We start from the raw sequence: 13,740 nt of genomic DNA, 5'->3' as shown, positions 1-13,740 counted from the left end.
CTGTACATGGGAGGAGGTAACAAACCACGTGACGTGATCTCCTGTACATGGGAGGAGGTAACATATTGCGTGACGTCCTCTCCTGTACATGGGAGGAGGTAACATACTGCGTGACGTGCTCTCCTGTACATGGGAGGAGGTAACATACTGCGTGACGTGCTCTCCTGTACATGGGAGGAGGTAACATACTGCGTGACGTGCTCTCCTGTACATGGGAGGAGGTAACATACTGCGTGACGTGCTCTCCTGTACATGGTAGCAGGTAACATACTGCGTGACGGGCTCTCCTGTACATAGGAGGAGGTAACATATTGCGTGACGTGCTCTCCTGTACATGGTAGCAGGTAACATTCTGCGTGACGTGCTCTCCTGTACATGGGAGGAGGTAACATACTGCGTGACGTGCTCTCCTGTACATGGTAGCAGGTAACATACTGCGTGACGGGCTCTCCTGTACATAGGAGGAGGTAACATATTGCGTGACGTGCTCTCCTGTACATGGTAGCAGGTAACATTCTGCGTGACGTGCTCTCCTGTACATGGGAGGAGGTAACATACTGCGTGACGTGCTCTCCTGTACATGGGAGGAGGTAACATACTGCGTGACGTGCTCTCCTGTACATGGTAGCAGGTAACATACTGCGTGACAGGCTCTCCTGTACATAGGAGGAGGTAACATATTGCGTGACGTGCTCTCCTGTACATGGTAGCAGGTAACATTCTGCGTGACGTGCTCTCCTGTACATGGGAGGAGGTAACATACTGTGTGGCGCCCTCTCCTGTACATGGGAGGAGGTAACATACTGCGTGACGTGCTCTCCTGTACATGGGAGGAGGTAACATACTGCGTGACGTGCTCTCCTGTACATGGGAGGAGGTAACATACTGCGTGACGTGCTCTTTTGTACATGGGAGGAGGTAACATACTGCGTGACATGCTCTCCTGTACATGGGAGGAGGTAACATACTGCGTGACGTTCTCTCCTGTACATGGGAGGAGGTAACATACTGCGTGACATGCTCTCCTGTACGTGGGAGGAGGTAACATACTGCGTGACGTGCTCTCCGAGGAGGTAACATACCGCGTGACGTGCTCTCCTGTACATGGGAGGAGGTAACATACTGCGTGACGTGCTCTCCTGTACATGGGAGGCGGTAACATACCGCGTGGGGCCCTTTCCTGTACATGGGAGGAGGTAACATACTACGGGTATATCCCTCTTTGATCAGGGAGGATTGTGGGAGGAGGGCATTTGTGGGCAATAGCCATAATAACAAAATGTTTCATTACTACTGGCTGTAGGGTGTGGGAGGATGAATTAAAGGGGTCACTGGGGTGTAAAGCTGTCGCGCTCTATTCTCTCTGGCGGTCTGTGATGTGCCTCTCTCCCTGGCGGTCTGTGATGTGCCTCTCTCCCTGGCGGTCTGTGATGTGCCTCTCTCCCTGGCGGTCTGTGATGTGCCTCTCTCTCTCTGGCAGTCTGTGATGTGCCTCTCTCTGGCGGTCTGTGATGTGCCTCTCTCTCTGGCGGTCTGTGATGTGCCTCTAACTCTGGCGGTCTATGATGTGCCTCTCTCTCTGGCGGTCTGTGATGTGTGTCTCTCTCTGGCGGTCTGTGATGTGCCTCTGGCGGTCTGTGATGTGCCTCTCTCTCTGGCTGTCTGTGATGTGCCTCTTTCTCTGGCTGTCTGTGATGTGCCTCTTTCTCTGGTGGTCTGTGATGTGCCTCTTTCTCTGGCGGTCTGTGATGTGCCTCTCTCTGGCGGCCTGTGATGTGCCTCTCTCTCTGGCGGCCTTTGATGTACCTCTCTCTCTGGCGGCCTTTGATGTACCTCTCTCTCTCTGGCGGCCTGTGATGTGCCTCTCTCTCTGGCGGCCTGTGATGTGCCTCTCTCTCTGGCGGTCTGTGATGTGCCTCTCTCTCTGACGGTCTGTGATGTGCCTCTCTCTCTGACGGTCTGTGATGTGCCTCTCTCCCTGGCGGTCTGTGATGTGCCTCTCTCTCTGGCGGCGTTCTGTGATGTGCCTCTCTGGCGGCGGTCTGTGATGTGCCTCTCTCTTTGGCAGCGGCCTGTGATGTGTGATGTGCCTCTCTCTGGTGGTCTGTGATGTGCCTCTCTCTGGCGGTCTGTGATGTACTTCTCTCTGGCGGTTTGTGATGTGCCTCTCTCTGGTGGTCTGTAATGTGCCTCTCTCTGGTGGTCTGTGATGTGCCTCTCTCTGGTGGTCTGTGATGTGCCTCTCTCTCTGGCAGTCTGTGATGTGCCTCTCTCTCTGGCGGTTTGTGATGTGCCTCTCTGGCAGTCTGTGTTGTGCCTCTCTCTCTGGTGGCGGTCTGTTATGTGCCTCTCTCTGGCGGTCTGTGATGTGCCTCTCTCTGGCGGTCTGTGATGTGCCTCTCTCTCTCTGGCGGCGATCTGTTATGTGCCTCTCTCTGGCGGACTGTGATGTGTCTCTCAGTCTGTGTTGTGCCTCTCTCTCTGGTGGCGGTCTGTTATGTGCCTCTCTCTGGCGGTCTGTGATGTGCCTCTCTCTGGCGGTCTGTGATGTGCCTCTCTCTCTGGCGGCGATCTGTTATGTGCCTCTCTCTGGCGGACTGTGATGTGTCTCTCTCTAGGGGCCTGTGATGTGCCTCTCTCTCTGGCGGTTTGTGATGTGCCTCTCTGGCAGTCTGTGTTGTGCCTCTCTCTCTGGTGGCGGTCTGTTATGTGCCTCTCTCTGGCGGTCTGTGATGTGCCTCTCTCTGGCGGTCTGTGATGTGCCTCTCTCTGGCGGTCTGTGATGTGCCTCTCTCTCTGGCGGCGATCTGTTATGTGCCTCTCTCTGGCGGACTGTGATGTCTCTCTCTAGGGGCCTGTGATGTGCCTCTCTCTCTGGCGGTCTGTGATGTGTCTCTCTCTCTGGCGGTCTGTGATGTGCCTCTCTCTCTGGCGGTCTGTGATGTGCCTCTCTCTCTGGTGGTCTGTGATGTGCCTCTCTCTCTGGTGGTCTGTGATGTGCCTCTCTTTCTGGCGGTCTGTGATGTGCCCCTCTCTCTCTGGCGGTCTGTGATGTGCCTCTCTCTGGCGGTCTGTGATGTGCCTCTCTCTGGCGGTCTGTGATGTGCCTCTCTCTGGCGGTCTGTGATGTGCCTCTCTCTGGCGGTCTGTGATGTGCCTCTCTCTCTGGCGGCGATCTGTTATGTGCCTCTCTCTGGCGGACTGTGATGTCTCTCTCTAGGGGCCTGTGATGTGCCTCTCTCTCTGGCGGTCTGTGATGTGTCTCTCTCTCTGGCGGTCTGTGATGTGCCTCTCTCTCTGGCGGTCTGTGATGTGCCTCTCTCTCTGGTGGTCTGTGATGTGCCTCTCTCTCTGGTGGTCTGTGATGTGCCTCTCTTTCTGGCGGTCTGTGATGTGCCCCTCTCTCTCTGGCGGTCTGTGATGTGCCTCTCTCTGGCGGTCTGTGATGTGCCTCTCTCTGGCGGTCTGTGATGTGCCTCTCTCTGGCGGTCTGTGATGTGCCTCTCTCTGGCGGTCTGTGATGTGCCTCTCTCTCTGGCGGCGATCTGTTATGTGCCTCTCTCTGGCGGACTGTGATGTGTCTCTCTCTAGGGGCCTGTGATGTGCCTCTCTCTCTGGCGGTTTGTGATGTGCCTCTCTGGCAGTCTGTGTTGTGCCTCTCTCTCTGGTGGCGGTCTGTTATGTGCCTCTCTCTGGCGGTCTGTGATGTGCCTCTCTCTGGCGGTCTGTGATGTGCCTCTCTCTGGCGGTCTGTGATGTGCCTCTCTCTCTGGCGGCGATCTGTTATGTGCCTCTCTCTGGCGGACTGTGATGTCTCTCTCTAGGGGCCTGTGATGTGCCTCTCTCTCTGGCGGTCTGTGATGTGTCTCTCTCTCTGGCGGTCTGTGATGTGCCTCTCTCTCTGGCGGTCTGTGATGTGCCTCTCTCTCTGGTGGTCTGTGATGTGCCTCTCTTTCTGGCGGTCTGTGATGTGCCCCTCTCTCTCTGGCGGTCTGTGATGTGCCCCTCTCTCTCTGGCGGTCTGTGATGTGCCTCTCTCTGGCGGTCTGTGATGTGCCTCTCTCTGGCGGTCTGTGATGTGCCTCTCTCTGGCGGTCTGTGATGTGCCTCTCTCTGGCGGTCTGTGATGTGCCTCTCTCTCTGGCGGAGGTCTGTGATGTGCCTCTCTCTGGCGGTCTGTGATGTTCCTCTCTCTGGCGGTCAGTGATGTGCCTCTCTCTCTCTCTCTCTCTGGCGGTCTGTGATGGGCCTCTCTGGCGGTCTGTGATGTGCCTCTCTCTCTGGCGGTCTGTGATGTGCCTCTCTCCCTGGCGGTCTGTGATGTGCCTCTCTCTCTGGCGGAGTTCTGTGATGTGCCTCTCTGGCGGCGGTCTGTGATGTGCCTCTCTCTTTGGCAGCGGCCTGTGATGTGCCTCTCTCTGGTGGTCTGTGATGTGCCTCTCTCTGGTGGTCTGTGATGTACTTCTCTCTGGCGGTCTGTGATGTGCCTCTCTCTGGTGGTCTGTGATGTGCCTCTCTCTCTGGCAGTCTGTGATGTGCCTCTCTCTCTGGCGGTTTGTGATGTGCCTCTCTGGCAGTCTGTGTTGTGCCTCTCTCTCTGGTGGCGGTCTGTTATGTGCCTCTCTCTGGCGGTCTGTGATGTGCCTCTCTCTGGCGGTCTGTGATGTGCCTCTCTCTCTGGCGGCGATCTGTTATGTGCCTCTCTCTGGCGGACTGTGATGTGTCTCTCTCTAGGGGCCTGTGATGTGCCTCTCTCTCTGGCGGTCTGTGATGTGTCTCTCTCTCTCTCTCTCTGGCGGTCTGTGATGTGCCTCTCTCTCTGGTGGTCTGTGATGTGCCTCTCTCTCTGGTGGTCTGGGATGTGCCTCTCTTTCTGGCGGTCTGTGATGTGCCCCTCTCTCTCTGGCGGTCTGTGATGTGCCTCTCTCTGGCGGTCTGTGATGTGCCTCTCTCTCTGGCGGTCTGTGATGTGCCTCTCTCTCTGGCGGAGGTCTGTGATGTGCCTCTCTCTGGCGGTCTGTGATTTTCCTCTCTCTGGCGGTCAGTGATGTGCCTCTCTCTCTCTCTCTCTCTCTCTCTGGCGGTCTGTGATGTGCCTCTCTCTCTGGCGGTCTGTGATGTGCCTCTCTCTCTAGCGTTCTGTGATGTGCCTCTCTCTCTGGCGGTCTGTGATGTGCCTCTCTGGCGGTCTGTGATGTGCCTCTCTCTCTGGCGTTCTGTGATGTGCCTCTCTCTCTGGCGGTTTGTGATGTGCCTCTCTGGCGGTCTGTGATGTGCCTCTCTCTCTGGTGGTCTGTGATGTGCCTCTCTCTTTGGCGGAGGTCTGTGATGTGCCTCTCTCTCTGGCGGAGGTCTGTGATGTGCCTCTCTCTGGCGGTCTGTGATGTTCCTCTCTCTGGCGGTCAGTGATGTGCCTCTCTCTCTCTCTCTCTGGCGGTCTGTGATGTGCCTCTCTCTCTGGCGGTCTGTGATGTGCCTCTCTCTCTGGCGGTCTGTGATGTGCCTCTCTGTGCTGCAGTTGCAGGGTTATCCTGATATGATCTCCCGTCTCGTCCAGACCAACATCAGCTACTTCAAGAGCACCTGGCCTGATATCCGAGCAGCCGCTCCTATGTTCATAGGTATCACGCATTCTACACGTTACTTGCTCATGTGTTGTGTCACTGACAAGGGGGTTATAAGATAATCGCCCTGGCCCTCCCACTGCAGGGTGACAGACCAAAGAGATATGTGAGACATGGAGCATGCCCCTCCCACTGCAGGGTGACTCAGGTAGTAGGAAGCTGTGACACATGGATCCGGCCCCTCCCACTGCAGGGTGACTCGGGTAGTAGGGAGCTGTGAGACATGGAGCATGCCCCTCCCACTGCAGGGTGACTCAGGTAGTAAGAAGCTGTGACACATGGATCCGGCCCCTCCCACTGCAGGGTGACTCGGGTAGTAGGGAGCTGTGAGACATGGAGCATGCCCCTCCCACTGCAGGGTGACTCTGGTAGAAGGGAGCTGTGACACATGGAGCCGGCCCCTCCCACTGCAGGGTGACTCGGGTAGAAGGAAGATGTACAATACAAAGCCTTCTCATCCCACTGCAGGGTGACTCAGATAGTAGGTAGCTGTGCGATACAAAGTCGGCTCCTCCCACTGCAGGGTGACTCGGGTAGAAGGAAGATGTGCGATACAAAGCCTTCTCATCCCACTGCAGGGTGACTCGTGTAGAAGGGAGCTGTGAGATACAGAGCCTGCCCCTCCCACTGCAGGGTGACTCGGATAGTAGGAAGCGGTGACATATGGAGCCGGCCCCTCCCACTGCAGGGTGACTCGGATAGTAGGAAGCTATGACATATGGAGCCAGCCCCTCCCACTACAGGGTGACTCGGGTAGAAGGAAGATGTGCGATACAAAGCCTTCTCCTCCCACTGCAGGGTGACTCAGGTAGTAGGAAGCTGTGACACATGGATCCGGCCCCTCCCACTTTAGGGTGACTCGGGTAGAAGGGAGCTGTGAGATACAGAGCCTGCCCCTCCCACTGCAGGGTGACTCAGGTAGTAGGAAGCTGTGACACATGGAGCATGCCCCTCCCACTGCAGGGTGACTCAAGTCGTAGGGAGCTGCGAGAGACATGGAGTATGCCCCTCTCACTGCAGGGTGACTTGGGCAGTAGGAAGCTGTGACACATGTATCCAGCCCCTCCCACTACAGGGTGACTTAGGTAGTAGGAAGCTGTGCGATACAGAGCCTGCCCCTCCCACTGCAGGGTGACTCGGGTAGAAGGGAGCTGTGACACATGGAGCCGGCCCCTCCCACTGCAGGGTGACAAAAGGGGAATGCAGCATCTCCGCTATATCTGTCTGACCTAGTATTCTGCTTCCCACTACAGGGTTCCTGGTGCTGAACATGCAGAAGGAGCAGTGTAATCTAGTGGACTTAGATCATCTCGTGACCTGTAAGTACTGTGTAACGTGTGCCTCTGACCTGTCCTCTGTCTGCCTGTGACCTGTCCTCTGTCTGCCTGTGACCGCTGTCCTGCCTCTGACCTGTCCTCTGTCTGCCTGTGACCGCTGTCCTGCCTCTGACCTGTCCTCTGTGTGCCTATGACCGCTGTCCTGCCTCTGACCTGTCCTCTCTCTGCCTGTGACCACTGTCCTGCCTCTGACCTGTCCTCTCTCTGCCTGTGACCGCTGTCCTGCCTCTGACGTGTCCTCTCTCTGCCTGTGACCGCTGTCCTGCCTCTGACGTGTCCTCTCTCTGCCTGTGACCGCTGTCCTGCCTCTGACGTGTCCTCTGTCTGCCTGTGACCGCTGTCCTGCCTCTGACGTGTCCTCTCTCTGCCTGTGACCGCTGTCCTGCCTGTGACCTGTCCTCTCTCTGCCTGTGACCGCTGTCCTGCCTCTGACGTGTCCTCTGTGTGCCTATGACCGCTGTCCTGCCTCTGACCTGTCCTCTCTCTGCCTGTGACCGCTGTCCTGCCTCTGACGTGTCCTCTCTCTGCCTGTGACCGCTGTCCTGCCTCTGACGTGTCCTCTGTGTGCCTATGACCGCTGTCCTGCCTCTGACGTGTCCTCTCTCTGCCTGTGACCGCTGTCCTGCCTCTGACGTGTCCTCTGTGTGCCTGTGACCACTGTCCTGCCTCTGACCTGTCCTCTCTCTGCCTGTGACCGCTGTCCTGCCTCTGACCTGTCCTCTCTCTGCCTGTGACCACTGTCCTGCCTCTGACGTGTCCTCTCTCTGCCTGTGACCGCTGTCCTGCCTCTGACGTGTCCTCTCTCTGCCTGTGACCACTGTCCTGCCTCTGACGTGTCCTCTCTCTGCCTGTGACCACTGTCCTGCCTCTGACGTGTCCTCTCTCTGCCTGTGACCACTGTCCTGCCTCTGACGTGTCCTCTCTCTGCCTGTGACCGCTGTCCTGCCTCTGACGTGTCCTCTCTCTGCCTGTGACCACTGTCCTGCCTCTGACGTGTCCTCTCTCTGCCTGTGACCACTGTCCTGCCTCTGACGTGTCCTCTCTCTGCCTGTGACCACTGTCCTGCCTCTGACGTGTCCTCTCTCTGCCTGTGACCGCTGTCCTGCCTCTGACGTGTCCTCTCTCTGCCTGTGACCACTGTCCTGCCTCTGACGTGTCCTCTCTCTGCCTGTGACCACTGTCCTGCCTCTGACGTGTCCTCTCTCTGCCTGTGACCACTGTCCTGCCTCTGACGTGTCCTCTCTCTGCCTGTGACCGCTGTCCTGCCTCTGACGTGTCCTCTCTCTGCCTGTGACCACTGTCCTGCCTCTGACGTGTCCTCTCTCTGCCTGTGACCGCTGTCCTGCCTCTGACGTGTCCTCTCTCTGCCTGTGATCGCTGTCCTGCCTCTGACGTGTCCTCTCTCTGCCTGTGCCCGCTGTCCTGCCTCTGACGTGTCCTCTCTCTGCCTGTGACCGCTGTCCTGCCTCTGACGTGTCCTCTCTCTGCCTGTGACCGCTGTCCTGCCTCTGACGTGTCCTCTCTCTGCCTGTGACCGCTGTCCTGCCTCTGACGTGTCCTCTCTCTGCCTGTGACCGCTGTCCTGCCTCTGACGTGTCCTCTCTCTGCCTGTGACCGCTGTCCTGCCTCTGACGTGTCCTCTCTCTGCCTGTGACCGCTGTCCTGCCTCTGACGTGTCCTCTCTCTGCCTGTGACCGCTGTCCTGCCTCTGACGTGTCCTCTCTCTGCCTGTGACCGCTGTCCTGCCTCTGACGTGTCCTCTCTCTGCCTGTGACCACTGTCCTGCCTCTGACGTGTCCTCTGTGTGCCTGTGACCACTGTCCTGCCTCTGACCTGTCCTCTCTCTGCCTGTGACCGCTGGCCTGCCTCTGACGTGTGTCCTCTCTCTGCCTGTGACCGCTGTCCTGCCTCTGACGTGTGTCCTCTCTCTGCCTGTGACCGCTGTCCTGCCTCTGACGTGTGTCCTCTCTCTGCCTGTGACCGCTGTCCTGCCTCTGACGTGTCCTCTCTCTGCCTGTGACCGCTGTCCTGCCTCTGACGTGTCCTCTCTCTGCCTGTGACCGCTGTCCTGCCTCTGACGTGTTCTCTCTCTGCCTGTGACCGCTGTCCTGCCTCTGACTTGTCCTCTGTGTGCCTGTGACCACTGTCCTGCCTCTGACGTGTCCTCTCTCTGCCTGTGACCGCTATCCTGCCTCTGACTTGTCCTCTGTGTGCCTGTGACCGCTGTCCTGCCTCTGACGTGTCCTCTCTCTGCCTGTGACCGCTGTCCTGCCTCTGACGTGTCCTCTCTCTGCCTGTGACCGCTGTCCTGCCTCTGACGTGTCCTCTCTCTGCCTGTGACCGCTGTCCTGCCTCTGACGTGTCCTCTCTCTGCCTGTGACCGCTGTCCTGCCTCTGACGTGTCCTCTCTCTGCCTGTGACCGCTGTCCTGCCTCTGACGTGTCCTCTCTCTGCCTGTGACCGCTGTCCTGCCTCTGACGTGTCCTCTCTCTGCCTGTGACCGCTGTCCTGCCTCTGACGTGTCCTCTCTCTGCCTGTGACCGCTGTCCTGCCTCTGACGTGTCCTCTCTCTGCCTGTGACCGCTGTCCTGCCTCTGACGTGTCCTCTCTCTGCCTGTGACCGCTGTCCTGCCTCTGACGTGTCCTCTCTCTGCCTGTGACCGCTGTCCTGCCTCTGACGTGTTCTCTCTCTGCCTGTGACCGCTGTCCTGCCTCTGACTTGTCCTCTGTGTGCCTGTGACCACTGTCCTGCCTCTGACGTGTCCTCTCTCTGCCTGTGACCGCTGTCCTGCCTCTGACGTGTCCTCTCTCTGCCTGTGACCGCTGTCCTGCCTCTGACGTGTCCTCTCTCTGCCTGTGACCGCTGTCCTGCCTCTGACGTGTCCTCTCTCTGCCTGTGACCGCTGTCCTGCCTCTGACGTGTCCTCTCTCTGCCTGTGACCACTGTCCTGCCTCTGACGTGTCCTCTCTCTGCCTGTGACCGCTGTCCTGCCTCTGACGTGTCCTCTCTCTGCCTGTGACCGCTGTCCTGCCTCTGACGTGTCCTCTCTCTGCCTGTGACCGCTGTCCTGCCTCTGACGTGTCCTCTGTGTGCCTGTGACCGCTGTCCTGCCTCTGACGTGTCCTCTGTGTGCCTGTGACCACTGTCCTGCCTCTGACGTGTCCTCTCTCTGCCTGTGACCACTGTCCTGCCTCTGACGTGTCCTCTCTCTGCCTGTGACCGCTGTCCTGCCTCTGACGTGTCCTCTCTCTGCCTGTGACCGCTGTCCTGCCTCTGACGTGTCCTCTCTCTGCCTGTGACCGCTGTCCTGCCTCTGACGTGTCCTCTGTGTGCCTGTGACCACTGTCCTGCCTCTGACGTGTCCTCTCTCTGCCTGTGACCACTGTCCTGCCTCTGACGTGTCCTCTCTCTGCCTGTGACCACTGTCCTGCCTCTGACGTGTCCTCTCTCTGCCTGTGACCACTGTCCTGCCTCTGACGTGTCCTTTCTCTGCCTGTGACCGCTGTCCTGCCTCTGACGTGTCCTCTCTCTGCCTGTGACCGCTGTCCTGCCTCTGACGTGTCCTCTCTCTGCCTATGACCGCTGTCCTGCCTCTGACGTGTCCTCTCTCTGCCTGTGACCGCTGTCCTGCCTCTGACGTGTCCTCTCTCTGCCTGTGACCGCTGTCCTGCCTCTGAAGTGTCCTCTCTCTGCCTGTGACCACTGTCCTGCCTCTGACGTGTCCTCTCTCTGCCTGTGACCACTGTCCTGCCTCTGACGTGTCCTCTCTCTGCCTGTGACCACTGTCCTGCCTCTGACGTGTCCTCTCTCTGCCTGTGACCGCTGTCCTGCCTCTGACGTGTCCTCTGTGTGCCTGTGACCACTGTCCTGCCTCTGACGTGTCCTCTCTCTGCCTGTGACCACTGTCCTGCCTCTGACGTGTCCTCTCTCTGCCTGTGACCACTGTCCTCTCTCTGCCTGTGACTGCTGTCCTGCCTCTGACGTGTACTACCACTGTTAGTGTACTACCACGTGTGAATTAGAGTGACAGGATGGCCTGGGATAAGTGTACAGAGGGAAGAGGTAGCAGGTGCACTATCTCACACTAGCTCAACCTGTAGTAACCAGAGGCACTTAGCATATTCCTGGCCAGGGCTATGAGCTTACCCACCGCATCAAGGTAGCCTCTCATTGGGTAAGTCCCTAACACTAACTATAGGGGTTCAGGTCCGGGGGGCAGGACACCCCAGAGCCACCCAGCCAGATAACCCCAGGGCATCGCAGGAGTGATAAAAATATAGGGTTAAAGAGGTAGGAGTAGCTGCTGCTGCATGTGTGAATAATGTGAGGAGTAAAAGAAAATTATGTGAAGGTGTTACATATATATAAAACAAACTACCGTATATACTCGAGTATAAGCCGACTTTTTCAGCACTTTTTTTTGTGCTGAAAAAGCCACCTCGGCTTATACTCGAGTCAGTGACAGGCAGAGGCAGAGCAGTGTGAAGGAGGGACACGAAGCGCACAGCGCGCGGCTCTCCTGTGTCCCTCCTGCATCTCCGGCGACAGCAGCGGCGGTTCTATTACAGGAAGTACCCGTTCGTGACCTCTGATCACGAACCGGCACTTCCTTTAATAGACCTGCCGCGGCCGCCGAAGATGCAGGAGGGACACAGGAGAGGCGCGTGCTGTGCGCTTCGTGTCCCTCCAGAAGACAGCGCTGGATCGACGGAGGTGTAAGTAACAACACTGTGGGGCATACCTGGCACTTGGGGAGGGAGCATATCTGGCAGCATGAGGGGGTATATGTGGCAGCATGAGGGGACGTATCTGGCAGCATGAGGGGACATATCTGGCAGCATGAGGGGACGTATCTGGCAGCATGAGGGGACATATCTGGCAGCATGAGGGGACATATGTGGCAGCATGAGGGGACATATCTGGCAGCATGAGGGGGCATATGTGGCATCATGAGGGGACATATCTGGCAGCATGAGGGGACATATCTGGCAGCATGAGGGGGCATATCTGGCAGCATGAGGGGGCATATCTGGCAGCATGAGGGGACATATGTGGCAGCATGAGGGGACATATCTGGCAGCATGAGGGGGCATATCTGGCAGCATGAGGGGGCATATGTGGCATCATGAGGGGACATATCTGGCAGCATGAGGGGACATATCTGGCAGCATGAGGGGGCATATGTGGCATCATGAGGGGACATATCTGGCAGCATGAGGGGACATATCTGGCAGCATGAGGGGGCATATCTGGCAGCATGAGGGGGCATATCTGGCAGCATGAGGGGACATATGTGGCAGCATGAGGGGACATATCTGGCAGCATGAGGGGGCATATCTGGCAGCATGAGGGGGCATATCTGGCAGCATGAGGGGGCATATCTGGCAGCATGAGGGGACATATGTGGCAGCATGAGGGGACATATCTGGCAGCATGAGGGGGCATATCTGGCAGCATGAGGGGGCATATGTGGCATCATGAGGGGACATATCTGGCAGCATGAGGGGACATATCTGGCAGCATGAGGGGGCATATGTGGCATCATGAGGGGACATATCTGGCAGCATGAGGGGACATATCTGGCAGCATGAGGGGGCATATCTGGCAGCATGAGGGGGCATATCTGGCAGCATGAGGGGACATATGTGGCAGCATGAGGGGACATATCTGGCAGCATGAGGGGGCATATCTGGCAGCATGAGGGGGCATATGTGGCATCATGAGGGGACATATCTGGCAGCATGAGGGGACATATCTGGCAGCATGAGGGGGCATATCTGGCAGCATGAGGGGGCATATCTGGCAGCATGAGGGGGCATATGTGGCATCATGAGGGGACATATCTGGCAGCATGAGGGGGCATATGTGGCAGCATGAGGGGACATATCTGGCAGCATGAGGGGGCATATCTGGCAGCATGAGGGGGCATATCTGGAGTGGCAGCATGAGGGGGCATATCTGGCAGCATGAGGGGGCATATCTGGCAGCATGAGGGGGCATATCTGGCAGCATGAGGGGACATATCTGGCAGCATGAGGGGACGTATCTGGCAGCATGAGGGGACATATCTGGCAGCATGAGGGGGCATATCTGGCAGCATGAGGGGGCATATGTGGCAGCATGAGGGGACATATGTGGCAGCATGAGGGGGCATATGTGGCAGAATGAGGGGCATATGTGGCAGCATGAGGGGCATATGTGGCAGCATGAGGGTCATATGTGGCAGCATGAGGGCATATCTGGCACATCAGGCACTGTGGGGCATATCTGGCACTGTGGGCATATCTGGCAGTGTGGGGGCATATCTGGCAGTGTGGGGGCATATCTGGCAGTGTGGGGGCATATCTGGCAGTGTGGGGTATATCTGGCACTGTGGGGGCATATCTGGCAGTATGAGGGCATATCTGGCAGTATGAGGGCATATCTGGCACTGAGGGCTGTGTACGGCTAGAGCTGCATTTCCCACCCTAGGCTTATACTCGAGTCAATACGTTTTCCCAGGTTTTTGTGGTAGAATTAGGTGCCTCGGCTTATATTCGGGTCGACATATACTCGAGTATATACGGTAAGTGCCATGGAGTGATGAAATAATGTTAAATTGCGATGCCCCAGGGACACCCAGCCACGGCAGGCACAGGGAGCCCCACACCCCAGAGAATTCCCCCCATTATGGACTGCCATATTAAACAAAATGTAGGAGTCTTACCTCAGTGTGCTCATTCCAAATGTAAAGGCTGGAGTGTTGGACTATTTAAAATCAGAGGGGTGGGTGGGGCAG

At 57.4% G+C, this 13,740-nt stretch overlaps 1 protein-coding gene across 1 annotated transcript in view; it reads left to right on the top strand.

Moving 5' to 3' along the window:
* MROH1 (maestro heat like repeat family member 1) overlaps positions 1 to 13,740 on the top strand; it is a 383,926-nt gene that overhangs the window by 352,579 nt on the left and 17,607 nt on the right. The window contains exons 19-20 of the mRNA XM_063924734.1: positions 5,519 to 5,621; positions 6,878 to 6,943. Of these exons, the coding sequence (XP_063780804.1) occupies positions 5,519 to 5,621; positions 6,878 to 6,943 (169 nt within the window). The remainder of the gene's footprint in view (positions 1 to 5,518; positions 5,622 to 6,877; positions 6,944 to 13,740) is intronic.

Source organism: Pseudophryne corroboree, chromosome 5 (genome assembly GCF_028390025.1).
Source record: "Pseudophryne corroboree isolate aPseCor3 chromosome 5, aPseCor3.hap2, whole genome shotgun sequence".
NCBI lineage: Eukaryota > Metazoa > Chordata > Amphibia > Anura > Myobatrachidae > Pseudophryne > Pseudophryne corroboree.
The sequence above is the reverse complement of the archived record's forward strand: the minus strand, read 5'-3'. Positions and strand labels throughout refer to the sequence as shown.